Here is a 14,674-nt window from a genome sequence, read left to right on the forward strand (position 1 = left end):
AAATTAAGTTAACACAAATGAAAAGCTATTTACTCCAACCTTTTTATTCAACCTCCAGACTTGGAAACTGTATTAAAGTCTATGACATAAGCAATCACAAGAAGAATATATAATCTAAGTTATATCAAAGAGAAAAGGAAAACCAAAAGCAATTACCCATTATGGGGATAACAAAGTTTAATTTAAAAGGCAAACAAGAAATCTTTGTAACCTTGGAATAGGCAAATACTTCATAGATATGAAACAAAAAGCATGAATCATAAAAAGAAATATCAATAATTTGGACCTTTATCAAAATTAGATACTTTTGTTCTTCGAAGGAGCAGTAAGTAAATGAAAAGAATGAGACACAGTACTCACAATACATATCGCTGACAAAGGACTTATATCTAGAAAATATAAAGAACTCATAATATTTAACATTATGAGCACAAATAACCCAACAAAAAGGAAAATGGACAGAAGATTTTAACAGATACTTCACAAGAGAAGATCTATACCTGGTCAATAAACAAATGAGAAATAGCTCAGCATCATTAGACATTAGGGAAATAAAAGTCAAAACCAAAATGAGACACCCGCTAGGATACAGAATCAAAAAGATGGACAATAATAACAAGTGATGAAAAAATGGGAAGAAACTGGAACCCTCAAACATGAGTATTAAATGGTGCATCCACACTGGAAACAATGTCTTAGTCCATGTAAGCTGCTATAACGAAATACTAGATTAGGTGGTTTATAAACAGCAGAAATTTATTGCTCACAGTCTGGAGGCTGGAAGTCTGAGGTCTGGGTGCCAGCACCATCGGGCTCCGGTGAGGGCCTCTTCCGGGTGCAGACTCCCAACATATTGTTGTATCCTCACATGGCAGAAGGGGTGGGGGGCTCTCTCAGGCCTCTTTTAAAGGAGACTAATTCCATTCCTAACTACTTAATCACTTCCAAAAGGCTCTACCTCCCAAGACTATGACCTTGGGGGTTAGAATTTCAACATAAGAATTTGAAGGTGGGGGATGGTCACAAACACTCAGACCATAATAAACAGTGCAGCAGTTTCTTAACAAGTTAAACAGAGATTTACCATATGACCCAGCAATTCCACTCCTAGATCTCTACTTAAAAGAAATTTTTAAATATATACTTATAAAAAGTAGAACACAAATGTTCATAGCAGCATTATTCATAATAGCCAAATAGTGGAAATAACCCAAGTATCTATCAACTGGTGAATGAATTAAACAAAATGTGGTACATTCTCATCTGAAATATGTGTAGTTTACTGCACAGAAATTATACCACAATAAAGTTGTTTTAAAAAATTTTTTTAAAAAACATGAAACTAGTAAATAAAATAAAAACCAATGCCTAGAATTTGAAAACAAACTGGAAAAAAAAAATTGGTACATTCAGACATGGGAATACTATTTTGTAATAAAAAAGAACAAAGTACTGATACATGCTACAACCCGGAAAAAAGCTTTTAAAAGAGATACTCACCCACATTAGTCATCACTGAAATACAAATTAAAACCACAATGAGATACTGCTACATGTCCACTAAAATTTAATGGCTAAAATTTAAAAGATGGACAATAACAAGTATTGGTGAGAATATGGAGCAACTAGAACTCTCATACACAGCTGATGAAAATGTAAAGTAGTATAGTGGGTTTGAATGGTATCCTTCAAAAAGATATGTCCAAGTCTTAAACACTGGTGCCTGTAAATGTGATCCTACTTGGGAAAAGGGTCTTTGCCAATGTAATTAAGCTAAGGATCATGAAATTAAGATCATCCTGGATTTAGGGTAGGCCCTCAATGCAATGACTGGTGTCCTTACAAGAGGAAAGAGAGAGAGCTGTAAGACACAGAAACACAGAGAAGGCAGCCAAGGAAAGAAAGGAGCAGAGACTGAAGTTATAAAGCCCAAGGCAAGGAACGCCAAGAGTCACCCAAAGTGGGAAGAGGCAAGGAAGGACTCTCCCTAGAGCTTTCACAGGCCCTGTCAATACCTGGATTTCAGACTCATCTCTAGAACTGTGAGGGAATAAATTTGCCTTGTTTTAAGACACCAAGTTTGTGGCAACTTGTGGCAGCAGCCCTAGAAAACTAATACAAATGGAAGAATCACTTTGGAAAATTGTTTAGGAACTTCTTACAAGGTTAAACATAGGGCAATCATATGACTCACCAACTGGACTCCTGGGTATTTATCCAAAAGAAATGGAAACACAGACTTACACACGAATGGTCATAGCAGTTTTTCATAATAGCCCAAAACCAGAAACAATCCAAATGTTCAACAACAAGTCAATGAATAAACAAATGAGGTAGATCTACATAGTAGACTATTAATTAGCAATAAAAAGGAAGGAACTATTGATACAGACAACATAAATAAATCTCAAAAATCATTATACTGAGTGAAAGCAGACAGACCCAAGAGTACATATAGTATACTTCCATTTATATGAAATTCTAGAAAATACAGTGATAGAAAATCTATCCGTGGTGCTGGGGATCCAAAGTGGATGAACAGACTGACTGTAAATCAGCAGGAGAAAACTGAAATGTTCTCTGTATCAACGGCGGGACTGAAATGTTCTCTATATCAACGGCGGTGGTGGTTCACAGGTGTATATACATCTGTCAAAACTCATCAAACCATACATTATAAATGGTGCAAATTATTGTATGTAAATTACACCTCAGTAAAGTTAATTAGAAAAAGGTAAAATAATCCATGAGCAAATGAATCTTTTATATTTAAGATTAAAAACTTAATTCCCTATACTTTGTTCTAACTAGTAGTATTTCATAAATAAACAAAATTTAAATAAAGATCAAAGAAATTTTTCTAAGTAAACAGGCAGACAACTTGCTCTATCAATTCAACAAGTTTCACAAGCAGAAAATGGAAAAAAGCTTGGAATCAGAAGACCTGGTTCTGGGCCCTAGTTCCACATAGCAACCAAGTGGCCTCGGGCAAGTTGTAACTTCTACATGCCTCGGTTTCAACATCCACCAAATGCAGATGACATTAACAACTACCTCATAAACAATGGTTATAGTCTCAGTAGAGCAAAAGCGCCTTTGTGCAGGGATTCTACCTTAGCCAAAATTATAATTCCAGTGTCTGGCAAACAACAGGCGCTAAATAAATCTTTATAGAATAAATGAGTAACTTTAAATGTCAACTCAAAAGATAATGACATCAGGCACAATACCACTGTGTGATACTTGTTTTTGTACCACTGTAGACTGATGCAGAAGGATCTTTGTACCCATCTTTATACACTGTCCTTCATCATTAATTATTAGAGAAATGCAAGTCAAAAGTACAATGAGGTATCACCTCACACCAGTCAGAATGGCCATCATTAAAAAGTCTACAAATAACAAATGCTGGAGAGGGTGTGGAAAAAAGGGAACCCTCCTATACTGTTGGTAGGAATGTAGTTTGCAGCCACTGTGGAAAACAGTATGAAGGTTCCTTGAAAAACTCCAAATAGAGTTGCCATACGATCCAGGAATCCCACTCTTGGGCATATATCTGTAGAAAACTCTAATTCAAAAAGATACATACACCCCAATGTTCATAATAGCATTATTTACAATAGCCAAGACATGGAAGCAACCTAAATGTCCATCAACAGATGAACGGATAAAGAAGATGTGGTATGTATATACAATGGAATTCTACTCAACCATAAAAAAGAATGAAATAATGCCATTTGTAGCAACATGGGTGGACCTAGATACTGTCACAATAAGTGAAGTAAACCAGAAAGAGAAAGACAAATACAATATGATACCACTTATATGTGGAATCCAAAATGGGGCACAAATGAACTTCTTTATGAAGCAGAAAGACTCACAGATATAGAAAACAAACTTATGGTTACCAAAGGGGAAAGTAGGGAAGAGATAAATTAGGAGTTTGGGATTAGCAGATACAAACTACTATGTATAAAATACATAAACAACAAGGTCCTAATCTATAACACAGGGAACTATACTCAATATCTTGTAATAAACCATAATGGAAGAGAATATGAAAAAGAATATGTATGTATATGTATAACTGAATCACTCTGGTGTACATCAGAAACTACTGCAATATTATAAGTCAATAATTCTTTAGTAAAAAAATTAAAATTTTAAAAATATATATGTATATATACATTGCCCTTATCAAATACAGATGCAACCATGGAAACTCCAGGTCCCTGGTGAAACTTTGTTATAACTCGGGTCAAAGAGAGCACATTTTATGTTTTAAATCCATAGAGGTATTGCCCTAAGACAAACTCACTTGTAGGACTAAAGATTCTATGAGAGCACAAACTATGTCTGTTTCATTCACCAATAGTTCCCACTTCCAATAACTGCCTAATACAGAGCAGTCAACAAACAGCATGTGTAAAGGCCCTGTAACCAGATAAAGCACAGTAAAGAGGGACTTCTAAGAAGGCCAAAGTGGCTGATGGGCAGAGCAGGGAAGCAGTCATGTCCACTGAGACTGTGGATAATGCAGGGAGGGTCTAGACCATGCAAAACACCGTAGGCCACGTGAAGTTTTGTCTTTCTCTGAGAGCAACAGAAAGCCATGGAAGATTTTTAAACAGGTGTTTGGCAGAGGAGGTAGAAAGGAAAGGGCCATGATGAGACCTGCATTTTGAAAAGCTCACACACAGCAGTGTGGAGAAGAGACTGGTTGTGCGGGAGGAGGGACATAAGGGGAGCAAGGTGTATTAGGGCGTAGACTGAATACAGACCAATAAGGAGACTACTGGAATGGTTCACTAAAAAGGGAATGGTAGCTTGGCCAAGGTGGTGAAGATGGAAAAAAGTGAACAGAGTACCAATGTATTTAGACAAATCAATAGGATTTGATTTGGGGAAAAAAGGAAACACTCAATTCTTCTGAGCCTCAAGTCTTCATCGGTTTAACAGTACTGTTAATACTCCATCTGTGAAATATCTTATCTTACAATCTGCTGTGATAAGCATATGAAATAATATAAATGTTACGAACTTAACGCAGAGCCTGACATAATAAATGCTAACACACACACACACACACACACACACACAAACACGCTATTTCTATGATTACTGTCATCCCATGGAATGGCAACTGCGAGAGGATGAAAACTCAAAAGTAGGAAATAGGATTGTAGTTAAAGGTCCATATCCGTTGCACAATATAGACAACTGTTCCAAATAAACACATCTGACCGCACAGATATTTCACCTAAACCGGTCACAGTCGTCAAAAGCCATTACCGAAGAGGACAGCACAACTGGTCTAATCACAGGCAGCTTAGAGTCCGGTAAACTGAGGCACAAGGGTAGCTACAAGTTTAACCAAGGAATTGGGTGCAGATAGCAGGGCAATGAAATGTGTCTTGATTCTTAGGTGAGTTGATCCAACAGGACTAGGCCTGCATTCCGAGCTGCACGAATTTATAACCTCCAAGTCTCCAGCTCCCTTACTGACAAGGCCTTGTCATCCCTTGGCTTAAGACCGTGGGTCCGCTCGCGGTCCAACTAAGCCCTTCCGGTTCCCAGCCCCCAGCTACAAGCGCACGAAAGATCCCAGATTCCGGAGAGCCCGACATACCTTAGCTTCGCGCTCTCGTTCCTCCGCGGTCGGGGTTCGCTTCATGCTGCTGCTGTAGTTGCCTTCGCCACTGCTAGACGCGTAGATTCTTTGCCCTGAACCCCGCCTCCTGCATGTAGTTCTCTCCGCGTCCTGCTCCCGCCTGGTGCCATTCTCCTTCGAGCTCCGACAACTACCACTCCCAGAATGCAGTGCGGCGACGCCGAAATGAGCCTCGGGCTTTGGAGCAAGAGAATGTCCCAGGTCCAACAGCTGGATGAGCGTAGTCCGCGGCGCAGCAAGCTGACTGGCTAGGGCGCAAAGAGAACTACACTTCCCAGGAGGCAACGGGGCCTGCCATGTTTTTCCCGTGCTCCTCTCGGCCAGCCGCCCCACACGCCGTCGGCGCTATAGCAACGGTAGCTAGCGGCGGGGAGAGAGTGGCGGTGAGTACTCCGGGGGAGAAGAGGGGGTGCAGGTGGTCGACCCTCTACCTGCAGCACGGGCCGGGGTCCCGGGGTCTGCTCTACGGCCTGGAGAAGGCCCTGGAGTTCTGCTCGCGTGAAGAGCAGCCCAGCACGAGACACTTCCACCTCCTCAGGCCTGACTCAGAGCCCGCCCATTATCCCCACTCCGGTTTGAAATTTTCCATCCCAGCCCTAAACCCTAGCTGATGAGAGTAACTGCCGTGCCTGTCCAAGTCCTTCTTCAAGTAGAGGGTCACATAAACAGTTTGCTCGTTTGCCCCGGGTTAGGAGTTGGTTGGGAAACCCTAAGCCTCCTGAGTAACCTATTGTTTGCTTAATTATTTACAATTATTTGTTTATCGTGATTACCCCGTAGCCTATTAACTCCATGAAGGTGGAGACTTTGTTTACCTTTTTAGTCTCAGTGCCAGTATTCATTTATTCATCCAATTAACCTTAGTATTGGTGCCCACCCCGTACCAAACACTGTTGCCGACCAGCTATGAACAGGACTGATAACGCTCTCGAGATGCTTATAGTTTATTAGTAAAGGTGAAGCAGTAATGAACTAGTAAATAAGATAATTTCAGATCGAGATGATAGCTATAAAAGAAATAAACAGTGCTGAAGTTGGGAGGAAGAATATGCTAACATAGGACGATCAGGGAAGGCCTCTCTGGAAGTGACAGTTGAGCGGAGTCCCAAAGAATGAGGTGGCAGCTAATGCAAAGGCCTTGAACAAGACAAGGGTACCGTGGATTTGAAGAACCTAAAGGAGAACAGTGTGTGCGGCTCATAGTGAGCAAGGAGGGATCGCACAGACAGTTCCTGGGGAGGCACTGCAGCACTACGCAGGGTTTCTCAGCCCGGGCACTGTTAACATTTGGGGCCAGATAATTCTTTGTTGTGGTTCCTGTGCCCTGTAGGATGTTGAGCATCATCTCTGGCCTCTAGATGCCAGTAACCCTGCCCCCCTGCTTCCCAGCTGTGACAATTAAAAATAGGACCAGACAACTACTTAGATGTGTGACCTTGGCCAAGTTACCTAAGCTGCATCTCAGTTTCTTCATTCGTAAAGCAGGAACCATTTGAGTAACAACCTCACGAGGATATTGTGAGATATTTAATTAATCCATATAAGTAGAGCACTTAGAAGAGTCCCCTGGCACAGTTTAGTAAGCATTCAATAAATGTTAACACCATCATCATCATTGTTGTTGTTATTATAAAAGCTACCATAACTCATGGAAAAGATGTCATTTTCACAAGTGTTCTGTGTCTAAACTTCTTGCTAATTTTCCTAAGTTGACCTTTCCTGTAGCAATGTTTCCAAAAGGAGTAGATGATCTCCCAGTCGTATGTCTGTTAGCTGTTCATGTCACAGTGAAATGCAACAGTTTGCAACCTTTGATGACTTATAATAAAAGTTATTAACCCTCTCCCTAAAAGAGAATGCATATATACATATGCATACAAGATTCTGAAAGCCATCTCTGGATCCATGGACCCTGAAGCCCCAAGGACTCCAGTCATTCACTCAACAACTGTTTAGTGAATGCCGGCTATGTACCCAGCTCTGTGCCAGCCTCTGAGACTGCAGAGGTGGACAAGACAAAGCAGCTTGCTACTCTCAGACTTTACATTCTAGGACCAACATGCTAGAGATTGCGAACCTCTGCTGCAGGGCATCTTCATTGGTAATTTGCATTTGACTTTCTGGGTAGATTGAAATGAGAATATAATTTTTTTTTTGCAATACTAGGCTTTGCATGGGCCGCTCACATCCACATGTAAAACTAATTTACTGTGGTGCATTTCTGTAAAGAACAGAAACTAAAAATGCCAGAATTAGCTGGAGAGCCTGTCTGTGGAGGTAGGAAGCCCTGGGACCTGGGCCTCATGGCAACAAAGACAGGACACAACAAAAACAAACCCAGCTGTTGAATTTATGAAACCTCTTTCACAGAACCTGGAACCACCCATTTCTTTGTGCATCAAGCTGAAAATTAATATTCACGTAATATTGACATCCCAGGCAAATGTGCTAAATGCTTTTAATCTCTATTATGTTTAAAATAACTGAGATAAGTATTGTTTTCTCCATTTTTAAAGTGAAGGAACTGAAACTCCTTCAAGGTGACTTGACCAGCCAGTAAGTAGTAGAACAAACATTTGAATCAAGTTCCTGACGTGAGCTTTTTCCAAGATACCTGCTTTCTTTGGGGAGCAAAGAAGGGGATGGAGGATGGAGAGGAGGTATTTCTTAAATCTGAGGGAGTTGGTTTTTGTTTCAGATAGAGTATTAGAAGAAGAGAGAAGGAAGAATGCTAATCTTACCTCATTTCCTAAGCAAACTATAGGAAATATACTGTTGAAAGGAACACTGGCTCCATGATTGAATGTAGTATTACTTTTAAAATAGACGCTTTCATCTTCTTTGAGCAGCACATGTGGGCAATAAGATGTCCATTAACGTTCTAGTGACTTACTCATTTTATTTGGTTCATTCCATTGCATAGTTAATGTTACAACCTGGAAAGATTTTATTTGAATTTTCTTTTCTCCGCAGATAGGCAATGTCTGGTCCAGCTGATGAGACTGCAGGAGACCTGCCTGTGAAAGATATAGGTCTGAATCTCTTTGGAGTGGGAGGGTTACAAGGTACGGCCAGCTGTTATTTATTACAGTTATGAACTTTGATCAGTAACTTCTTTACTTTTAATTTAAAGTATTTCTGATATTCATACAAACAAAGCCATTTAAGTAACTATATAGCTCTTGATTGGACTAAACAAGAAGATGGAGAATTTAGACCAACATATGGTATTTTACTGCACGCATCAATTATCAACAGCTCATAGAAAATGTAAAATCCCCCTCTGTTCTGATAAAGAATTGTTATAAATCATCTTTTTAAAATTCCGCACATCAGTAGAAACTACACAGAGAGTATCCAAGCCTCCAAACCGAATTGCCTGGTTTAAATCACATTCACCATTAAAATGTTTCTTTATGCTTAAATTTTATATGGGAGGAAATGCCATATTTAAAAATTTTTTGCCTTTCAAGTAGAGTATCTCAAAATGGTTTGTTTATCCAAGTGATATTGACTTTGTTTTATCAAATTAATACACATTAAAGGTTTTCTTTGTCCTTTTATCACTTGGTCGTTGCTGCAGAGCTGAAAAGCACTTTCAAATTAAGAAAGAGAAGTATAGCTTTAAGGAATAATTTAGAGTGTAGAGCTGTGTTTTTCTTTGTGTGTCCAGCATGTCAGCCATGCTGTCATGCCATAGCATTTGTCATTGAGAAGGGTGTGATGTAAAATACATTCCACTAAGACTTCTTCCGACCCTTGTTAAAACACGGTGAGCAGCCGCCCTGACTACCACAGAAGGGTGGTCAAAGTGTTGGTCATTGAAAAAGACAAATTTAACTACAGAGCTTTTACTGTTGAAAGTAAAAAAGAATGTATAAGCTTTGCTTCAGATCTTTGGTGGAGTATCAGGGATTCAAGTACAAATAAATTTTAAGTGTGTAGAGCTATTTATTGGGCTTTGATACCCTAAGTTCAGTTCTTACCCTCTGTAACCCCCTCATAGGGCTTTAATCTTTGACCATTGATTCTTTGTTTCTTTTGGAGGATTGTTGAAAATTGACCAGCTTCACAGGAAAAAACTAAATTTAGGCATATGTAAAAAAATATCACATACATGCTAAAAGGTGTAAAAGTTCTTTAAAAACATATAATAGCTTATGAATGATTTATGAAGGTTTTTGTTTGTTTATTTGGTCTTGCAGATTTTATAGTTTATTTTCTATAACCCAGCACCCATAGCTCAGGAAAATATATTCATCATACTGTTATTGTTACAACTCTTACCTTCTGAGGAAAAAAAGTACTTTTAGAAACCCTGACTTTTAGTTTTAGTATTTTCAACATTCAGCATATAAACTGAAAAGTACTCTTGGAATCAGAGTTCCATCTTACATTCTTAAAGATGGTTATTTGAATACATTTTTGATTGGATACTATTGTTGCTCAAATCCTTAATATTGCATAAAAGTATTAATAGTAAGGATTTTTATTCTTACCTCCAATTGGTGAAATGAGCAATGCTATAACATTTTCTAAAGCAGTCTTAATTGTAGGTCACAAAGGAAAAATATATGAGATGAGTACATCAAAGATTATGTTAATATCAACAGTTATCATTTTTAGGGACTATTTTAAGTAATCCTACTATTAATTACCTTGGCATTTTTGCAGAAACTTCAACAACACCGACAATGAAGTCTCGCCAAGCAGTGTCACGTATCAGTCGTGAGGAACTGGAAGACAGATTTTTACGTTTGCATGATGAGAACATTTTACTTAAACAACATGCCCGCAAGCAAGAGGATAAAATTAAAAGGTTATGATAAAAAGCTTTTAGCTTTTTTTTCCTGACTCTGTAAAGTTTGGAGGATATGCTTTTCTATAAACTTAATTGGAAACCCCACCTTGAATCTTTTTTGGAGCAAGGCAGGTTGTAAATAAATACAATTTTTAAAAATGGAAAATCTTACAAACTAGAATCATAAACCAAAAAGATTATGAGTGTTTATTATGTCTGAAGTTGCTATTTGGAGAAAGCGCTAATAGTTGTGCCATGAGTGTATCATATCTCTAAATAACTTTTGCTTTAATATTTATAGTTTAATAAGCAAATGGCCAAAACATCTGTTTTTTACAAGTCTTGATTTTGAAATGAAACTTTTAAAAACTAATTAGCTATTCTAACTTGTTAGAATGCATATTCCTTTAAGATTTGGGGTTTCCTAATGAAAACATCATTTCACTATCTGGAACATATTTAACTTTCCTTGGATTAGTCTAGAATCTGTATTTATTTTGATGAGTCTACTGCTCCTGAACTAATAGTGTCACTTTTGTATGCAAAAAAATTCTGCAGGGATTATTTATTAGGAATAGATATTTTTAATTCTTTCTTGTTCAGAAACACTATGACTATCTACTGAATGTGTGGCACTGAAAGTTCATTCTCATTTATAAGCATGAACAGGTCGGGACTTATATTCCTGTTCTAGGTTCAATGAAAAGGTGAGGTAGCCACTGAAGAAAGAAGATAGGGGTTTTTCTCTGCTTAGAACTTAGCCTCTAAAGGAGTGATTCTAGTCAGTTTCTACTCTGTGGACTTTGTTTCAAGGACCCACTGACCTGCTTTGTGTAGGGCTTCTCCTTTGAGTTGGATTTTGAGTCATGATGCTGGCTTTTTTCAAGACATGTGACTCAACTTGCCCAGTTCCTTTTCTGACCAGTAACATGCCCATCACCCTGTCAGAATGAGACATTTAGTCTGTGACCACTAAACAATTCTTTTTGTTGTAAACCTAATTGGTGAGTAAAAGAGTTGAATTCACAACCTTGACCTCATTAGTAATTCGTCCTAGCCAAAAAACAGAAAATCATAATGAGCTACGTAGTTTAATGGAAAAAGGACTAGGCTAGGAGTCAAGTTGTGTGCATGTGATCTTTTATCTCTCTGCCACTAGCCTATGGTATGTTCAAGCTGTTTAACCTCCTGGGATTTTATTCAGCTCAGCCCTGAGAGTAGTGATCCAATGACCACTATGACCCAAAGCTCTAAATTCCTTCTCAATTTCACACCACTGACACTACCTAGATACATGGGAAGGATTGCCTTTAAATTTATCCTTAGGATATAATTAGAATCACTTACTTTAGTACAAATGTAGATTTCATAAAACACCTTTCTAATTAAGTACTCAAACTTTACCCAATCACTTATTTCATTAATATCATAAAATAATCAAATGAAAATTATTGCTGGACAAACAGATGCAATCTTATATTTCCTGACAAAGTTTACTTGAATATCTTTGAAGGAATTTTAAGCCTCTCTATTGATGTGCTTCTTCTTTCCTTAAAAATTGGGGTTGTTTATTTTTCTCTAGATGTTGACTGCTCTAAATCTGTGTCTTTCTTCTGAATGTAATCTCTGTGAAAGTCTTTTCTGTAACAGAAGAGTCAGATATTTAGCTTGACATCTTATTTAGTTGGCTACCGTATTTCTCTGGATAAGCCATTTGGAGGGGCTCAGGGTCCTAAACTCATTAAAGGTCTAGGTAAGTGTGTGGCTCTGTTGGGCTATGATACCTGCCCAGATATCCCAATGATATATCATTGTCTGGATTAGGTGGAAGAGGAACTAATCCACTGATTATTTTACTAGAGTGTTTGTGGTACTCTTGGATCTTGGTTTTTATTATCCTATATCCCTTATAAAGCATGTTTAATGCATGTGCCTCAAGGGAAAGAGAAAACAATCTTAACTGATTATGTTATGCATAGCTCTCCCTGATGCCACATGCTGGAGGCCGAACAGCCAGAAGTGTAGATAGACGTGTATGACTACCGCTTTTACAGAGGACTCTGCTTAGGGCAAGAAAAGGTTGTTCTATGACATCCCAAAGCTATTAAGGATTTTTTTTTATTTCACTTTTGTTCTCTTAAGTAAAAGCTTCTGTCCATAACCATGCTAAAATAAAGCAAACCCCGTTTAAAGAAAAATGAAGTGTGTTTTTATTTTCAATCTCCTGTCTGGGTCTTTATAAAAATAGATTCACTGTAAACTAGAATCAGCTATTGAAGATGTGCGACCAATTTTGTAAAGTCTTGAACTTGTGTCTCTCATCAAAGCCACCTTTTCTTTCTTGTACTGCCAAGATTTTTCCATTCACTGTCAAGCATGTTTTCCTTACATGTATATTACATCACCCCCATGTGCCCTTTCTGTCTTTTGTTCTGTCTAACCAGTTTTTATCAAAACTTAAAAGAATCAAAGGTATAAACCTCTGAGATGTCAAAAGCACAATGTACGTCTAAATTTAAAAGTAACGTTGAAATAATACTTTTTGTATCTAATTATTTTCTACCATTAAACTCGCATGTTTCTCGAGCTCTAAGCAACATTTAATGGTGCATTTTGGTTTCTTTTGAATTTTTCATTGGGCTTTTAATATGTGCGTATCTATCTATGCACTCTTAATATTTTTGTATTTGTAATATATCTTAATCCTGGAGAAACTGAAAACAGTGTATCACCTAAATGCTGCATAGCCTTAATACACTTTTGAAAAGTTTTAACTTATTGTGGCTTGCAAATATAACCCACCACATCCACAATCTGTAGCTACATTTAAGTGCATACAGCATTCCTACATAAGGTCATGCGTTAAAAATTGCATTTGAGAAACATATGGAGTAAATATGTGTCCTCTCTTTACTAACCTTAAATGATAAGCCTTAGGAAACTGTTATTTGTCAGTGCTATAAAGCAGATTGTTGCCCAGTGGTTTCAATTATCATCAAAGGATTCTTCACAGGCAGTAATAGTTACATCAAAACCTGAAATTTATTATTCAGGTTCAGCACTGAAGTCTTCACAGTGATTATGTTCCTTTCAACAGAATGCATTTTATGCTGACTTCTCACATTCCTTTTCATCTTTTTATTATTTCCCTAGAATGGCCACCAAGTTAATACGGCTAGTTAATGACAAGAAAAGATATGAGCGGGTTGGTGGCGGCCCCAAGCGGCTGGGAAGAGATGTGGAAATGGAAGAAATGATTGAGCAGCTGCAAGAGAAAGTTCATGAGCTTGAAAGACAAAATGAAGCCCTCAAAAACAGATTAATTTCAGCCAAACAGCAACTTCAGATCCAGGGTTACAGGCAAACTCCATACAGTTATGTGCAATCTCGTGTTAACACTGGGCGTAGAAAAGCGAATGAAAATGCAGGCTTACAGGAATGCCCCAGGAAAGGTAAAGCAAAGCTTACATTAAGTCCTAAATTTAAGTTTTCACAGGTTGTTTTGCACACACAGATTTGTTGCTGTATTATTCATGTTTGTAAGTGTCTTTAGAAAGGGACAGAAAAATTGGTTTTTTTGACTTTGATAAAATCATGTTAAGAGTCACTGGATCATGCTCAAGTTTGTCTAGTTAAAACATTGAACATAACAATTCATCCTAATTCATAGAAGAGGCATGTATGAAGCTACCTAAAATATGAATTGAGTTGAAGTTTTTTTTTTATATTATGGGTGTAAATCATATTGACTTAGGCAAATGGAGAAACCACTAGCTAGTTACATGATCACAGTATTGTTCTGAATGATCACACTTAAGTTCTTCATCCAAACGCCTTCTATAAATTTTACAGAATTATTTAAATCTTTCTCATTGTGTGGAGGCAGCTTGACAGTGGAATGTGCACACAATTAAGGTTTTAAAAAGTTGGGTTCTTGCTCCTCTACTTACTATCTGGTGACCTTGGACAAGCCTAATCATTCTGAACTTGAGTTTTCTTTACATGTGAAAATAAAAGGATTTAAGCAAGTGACCATAAAGTTCTCTTCCATCTCCAAAAAATGATCGTAGGTCCCTTTCCTCATCTTGAAAATGAATCACCTAAAATCTACCCATCTTACAAAGCAATTCAGTTGCATAGAGAAGACTCAATACTATAGACAGAACCTAAATATTTCTAATAAAAATTCCTGATCCTCTCCA

General features: G+C 37.9%; 2 protein-coding genes across 5 annotated transcripts in view; one reads left to right on the top strand and one right to left on the bottom strand.

Moving 5' to 3' along the window:
* FTO (FTO alpha-ketoglutarate dependent dioxygenase) overlaps positions 1–5,820 on the bottom strand; it is a 345,458-nt gene extending 339,638 nt beyond the window's left edge. Inside the window, exon 1 of the mRNA XM_010990070.3 lies at positions 5,630–5,820. Coding sequence (XP_010988372.1) covers positions 5,630–5,674 — 45 coding nt within the window. The 5' untranslated portion in view covers positions 5,675–5,820. The remainder of the gene's footprint in view (positions 1–5,629) is intronic.
* A 169-nt stretch (positions 5,821–5,989) lies between these two features.
* RPGRIP1L (RPGRIP1 like) overlaps positions 5,990–14,674 on the top strand; it is a 91,292-nt gene continuing 82,607 nt past the window's right edge. For all 4 annotated transcript variants that reach the window (XM_031458434.2, XM_031458436.2, XM_031458435.2 and 1 more), the window contains exons 1-4: positions 5,990–6,054; positions 8,645–8,736; positions 10,346–10,490; positions 13,626–13,924. In XM_031458434.2, coding sequence (XP_031314294.1) covers positions 8,652–8,736; positions 10,346–10,490; positions 13,626–13,924 — 529 coding nt within the window. In that variant the 5' untranslated portion in view covers positions 5,990–6,054; positions 8,645–8,651. The remainder of the gene's footprint in view (positions 6,055–8,644; positions 8,737–10,345; positions 10,491–13,625; positions 13,925–14,674) is intronic.

This window comes from Camelus dromedarius, chromosome 9 (genome assembly GCF_036321535.1).
Source record: "Camelus dromedarius isolate mCamDro1 chromosome 9, mCamDro1.pat, whole genome shotgun sequence".
Classification (NCBI taxonomy): Eukaryota; Metazoa; Chordata; class Mammalia; order Artiodactyla; family Camelidae; genus Camelus; species Camelus dromedarius.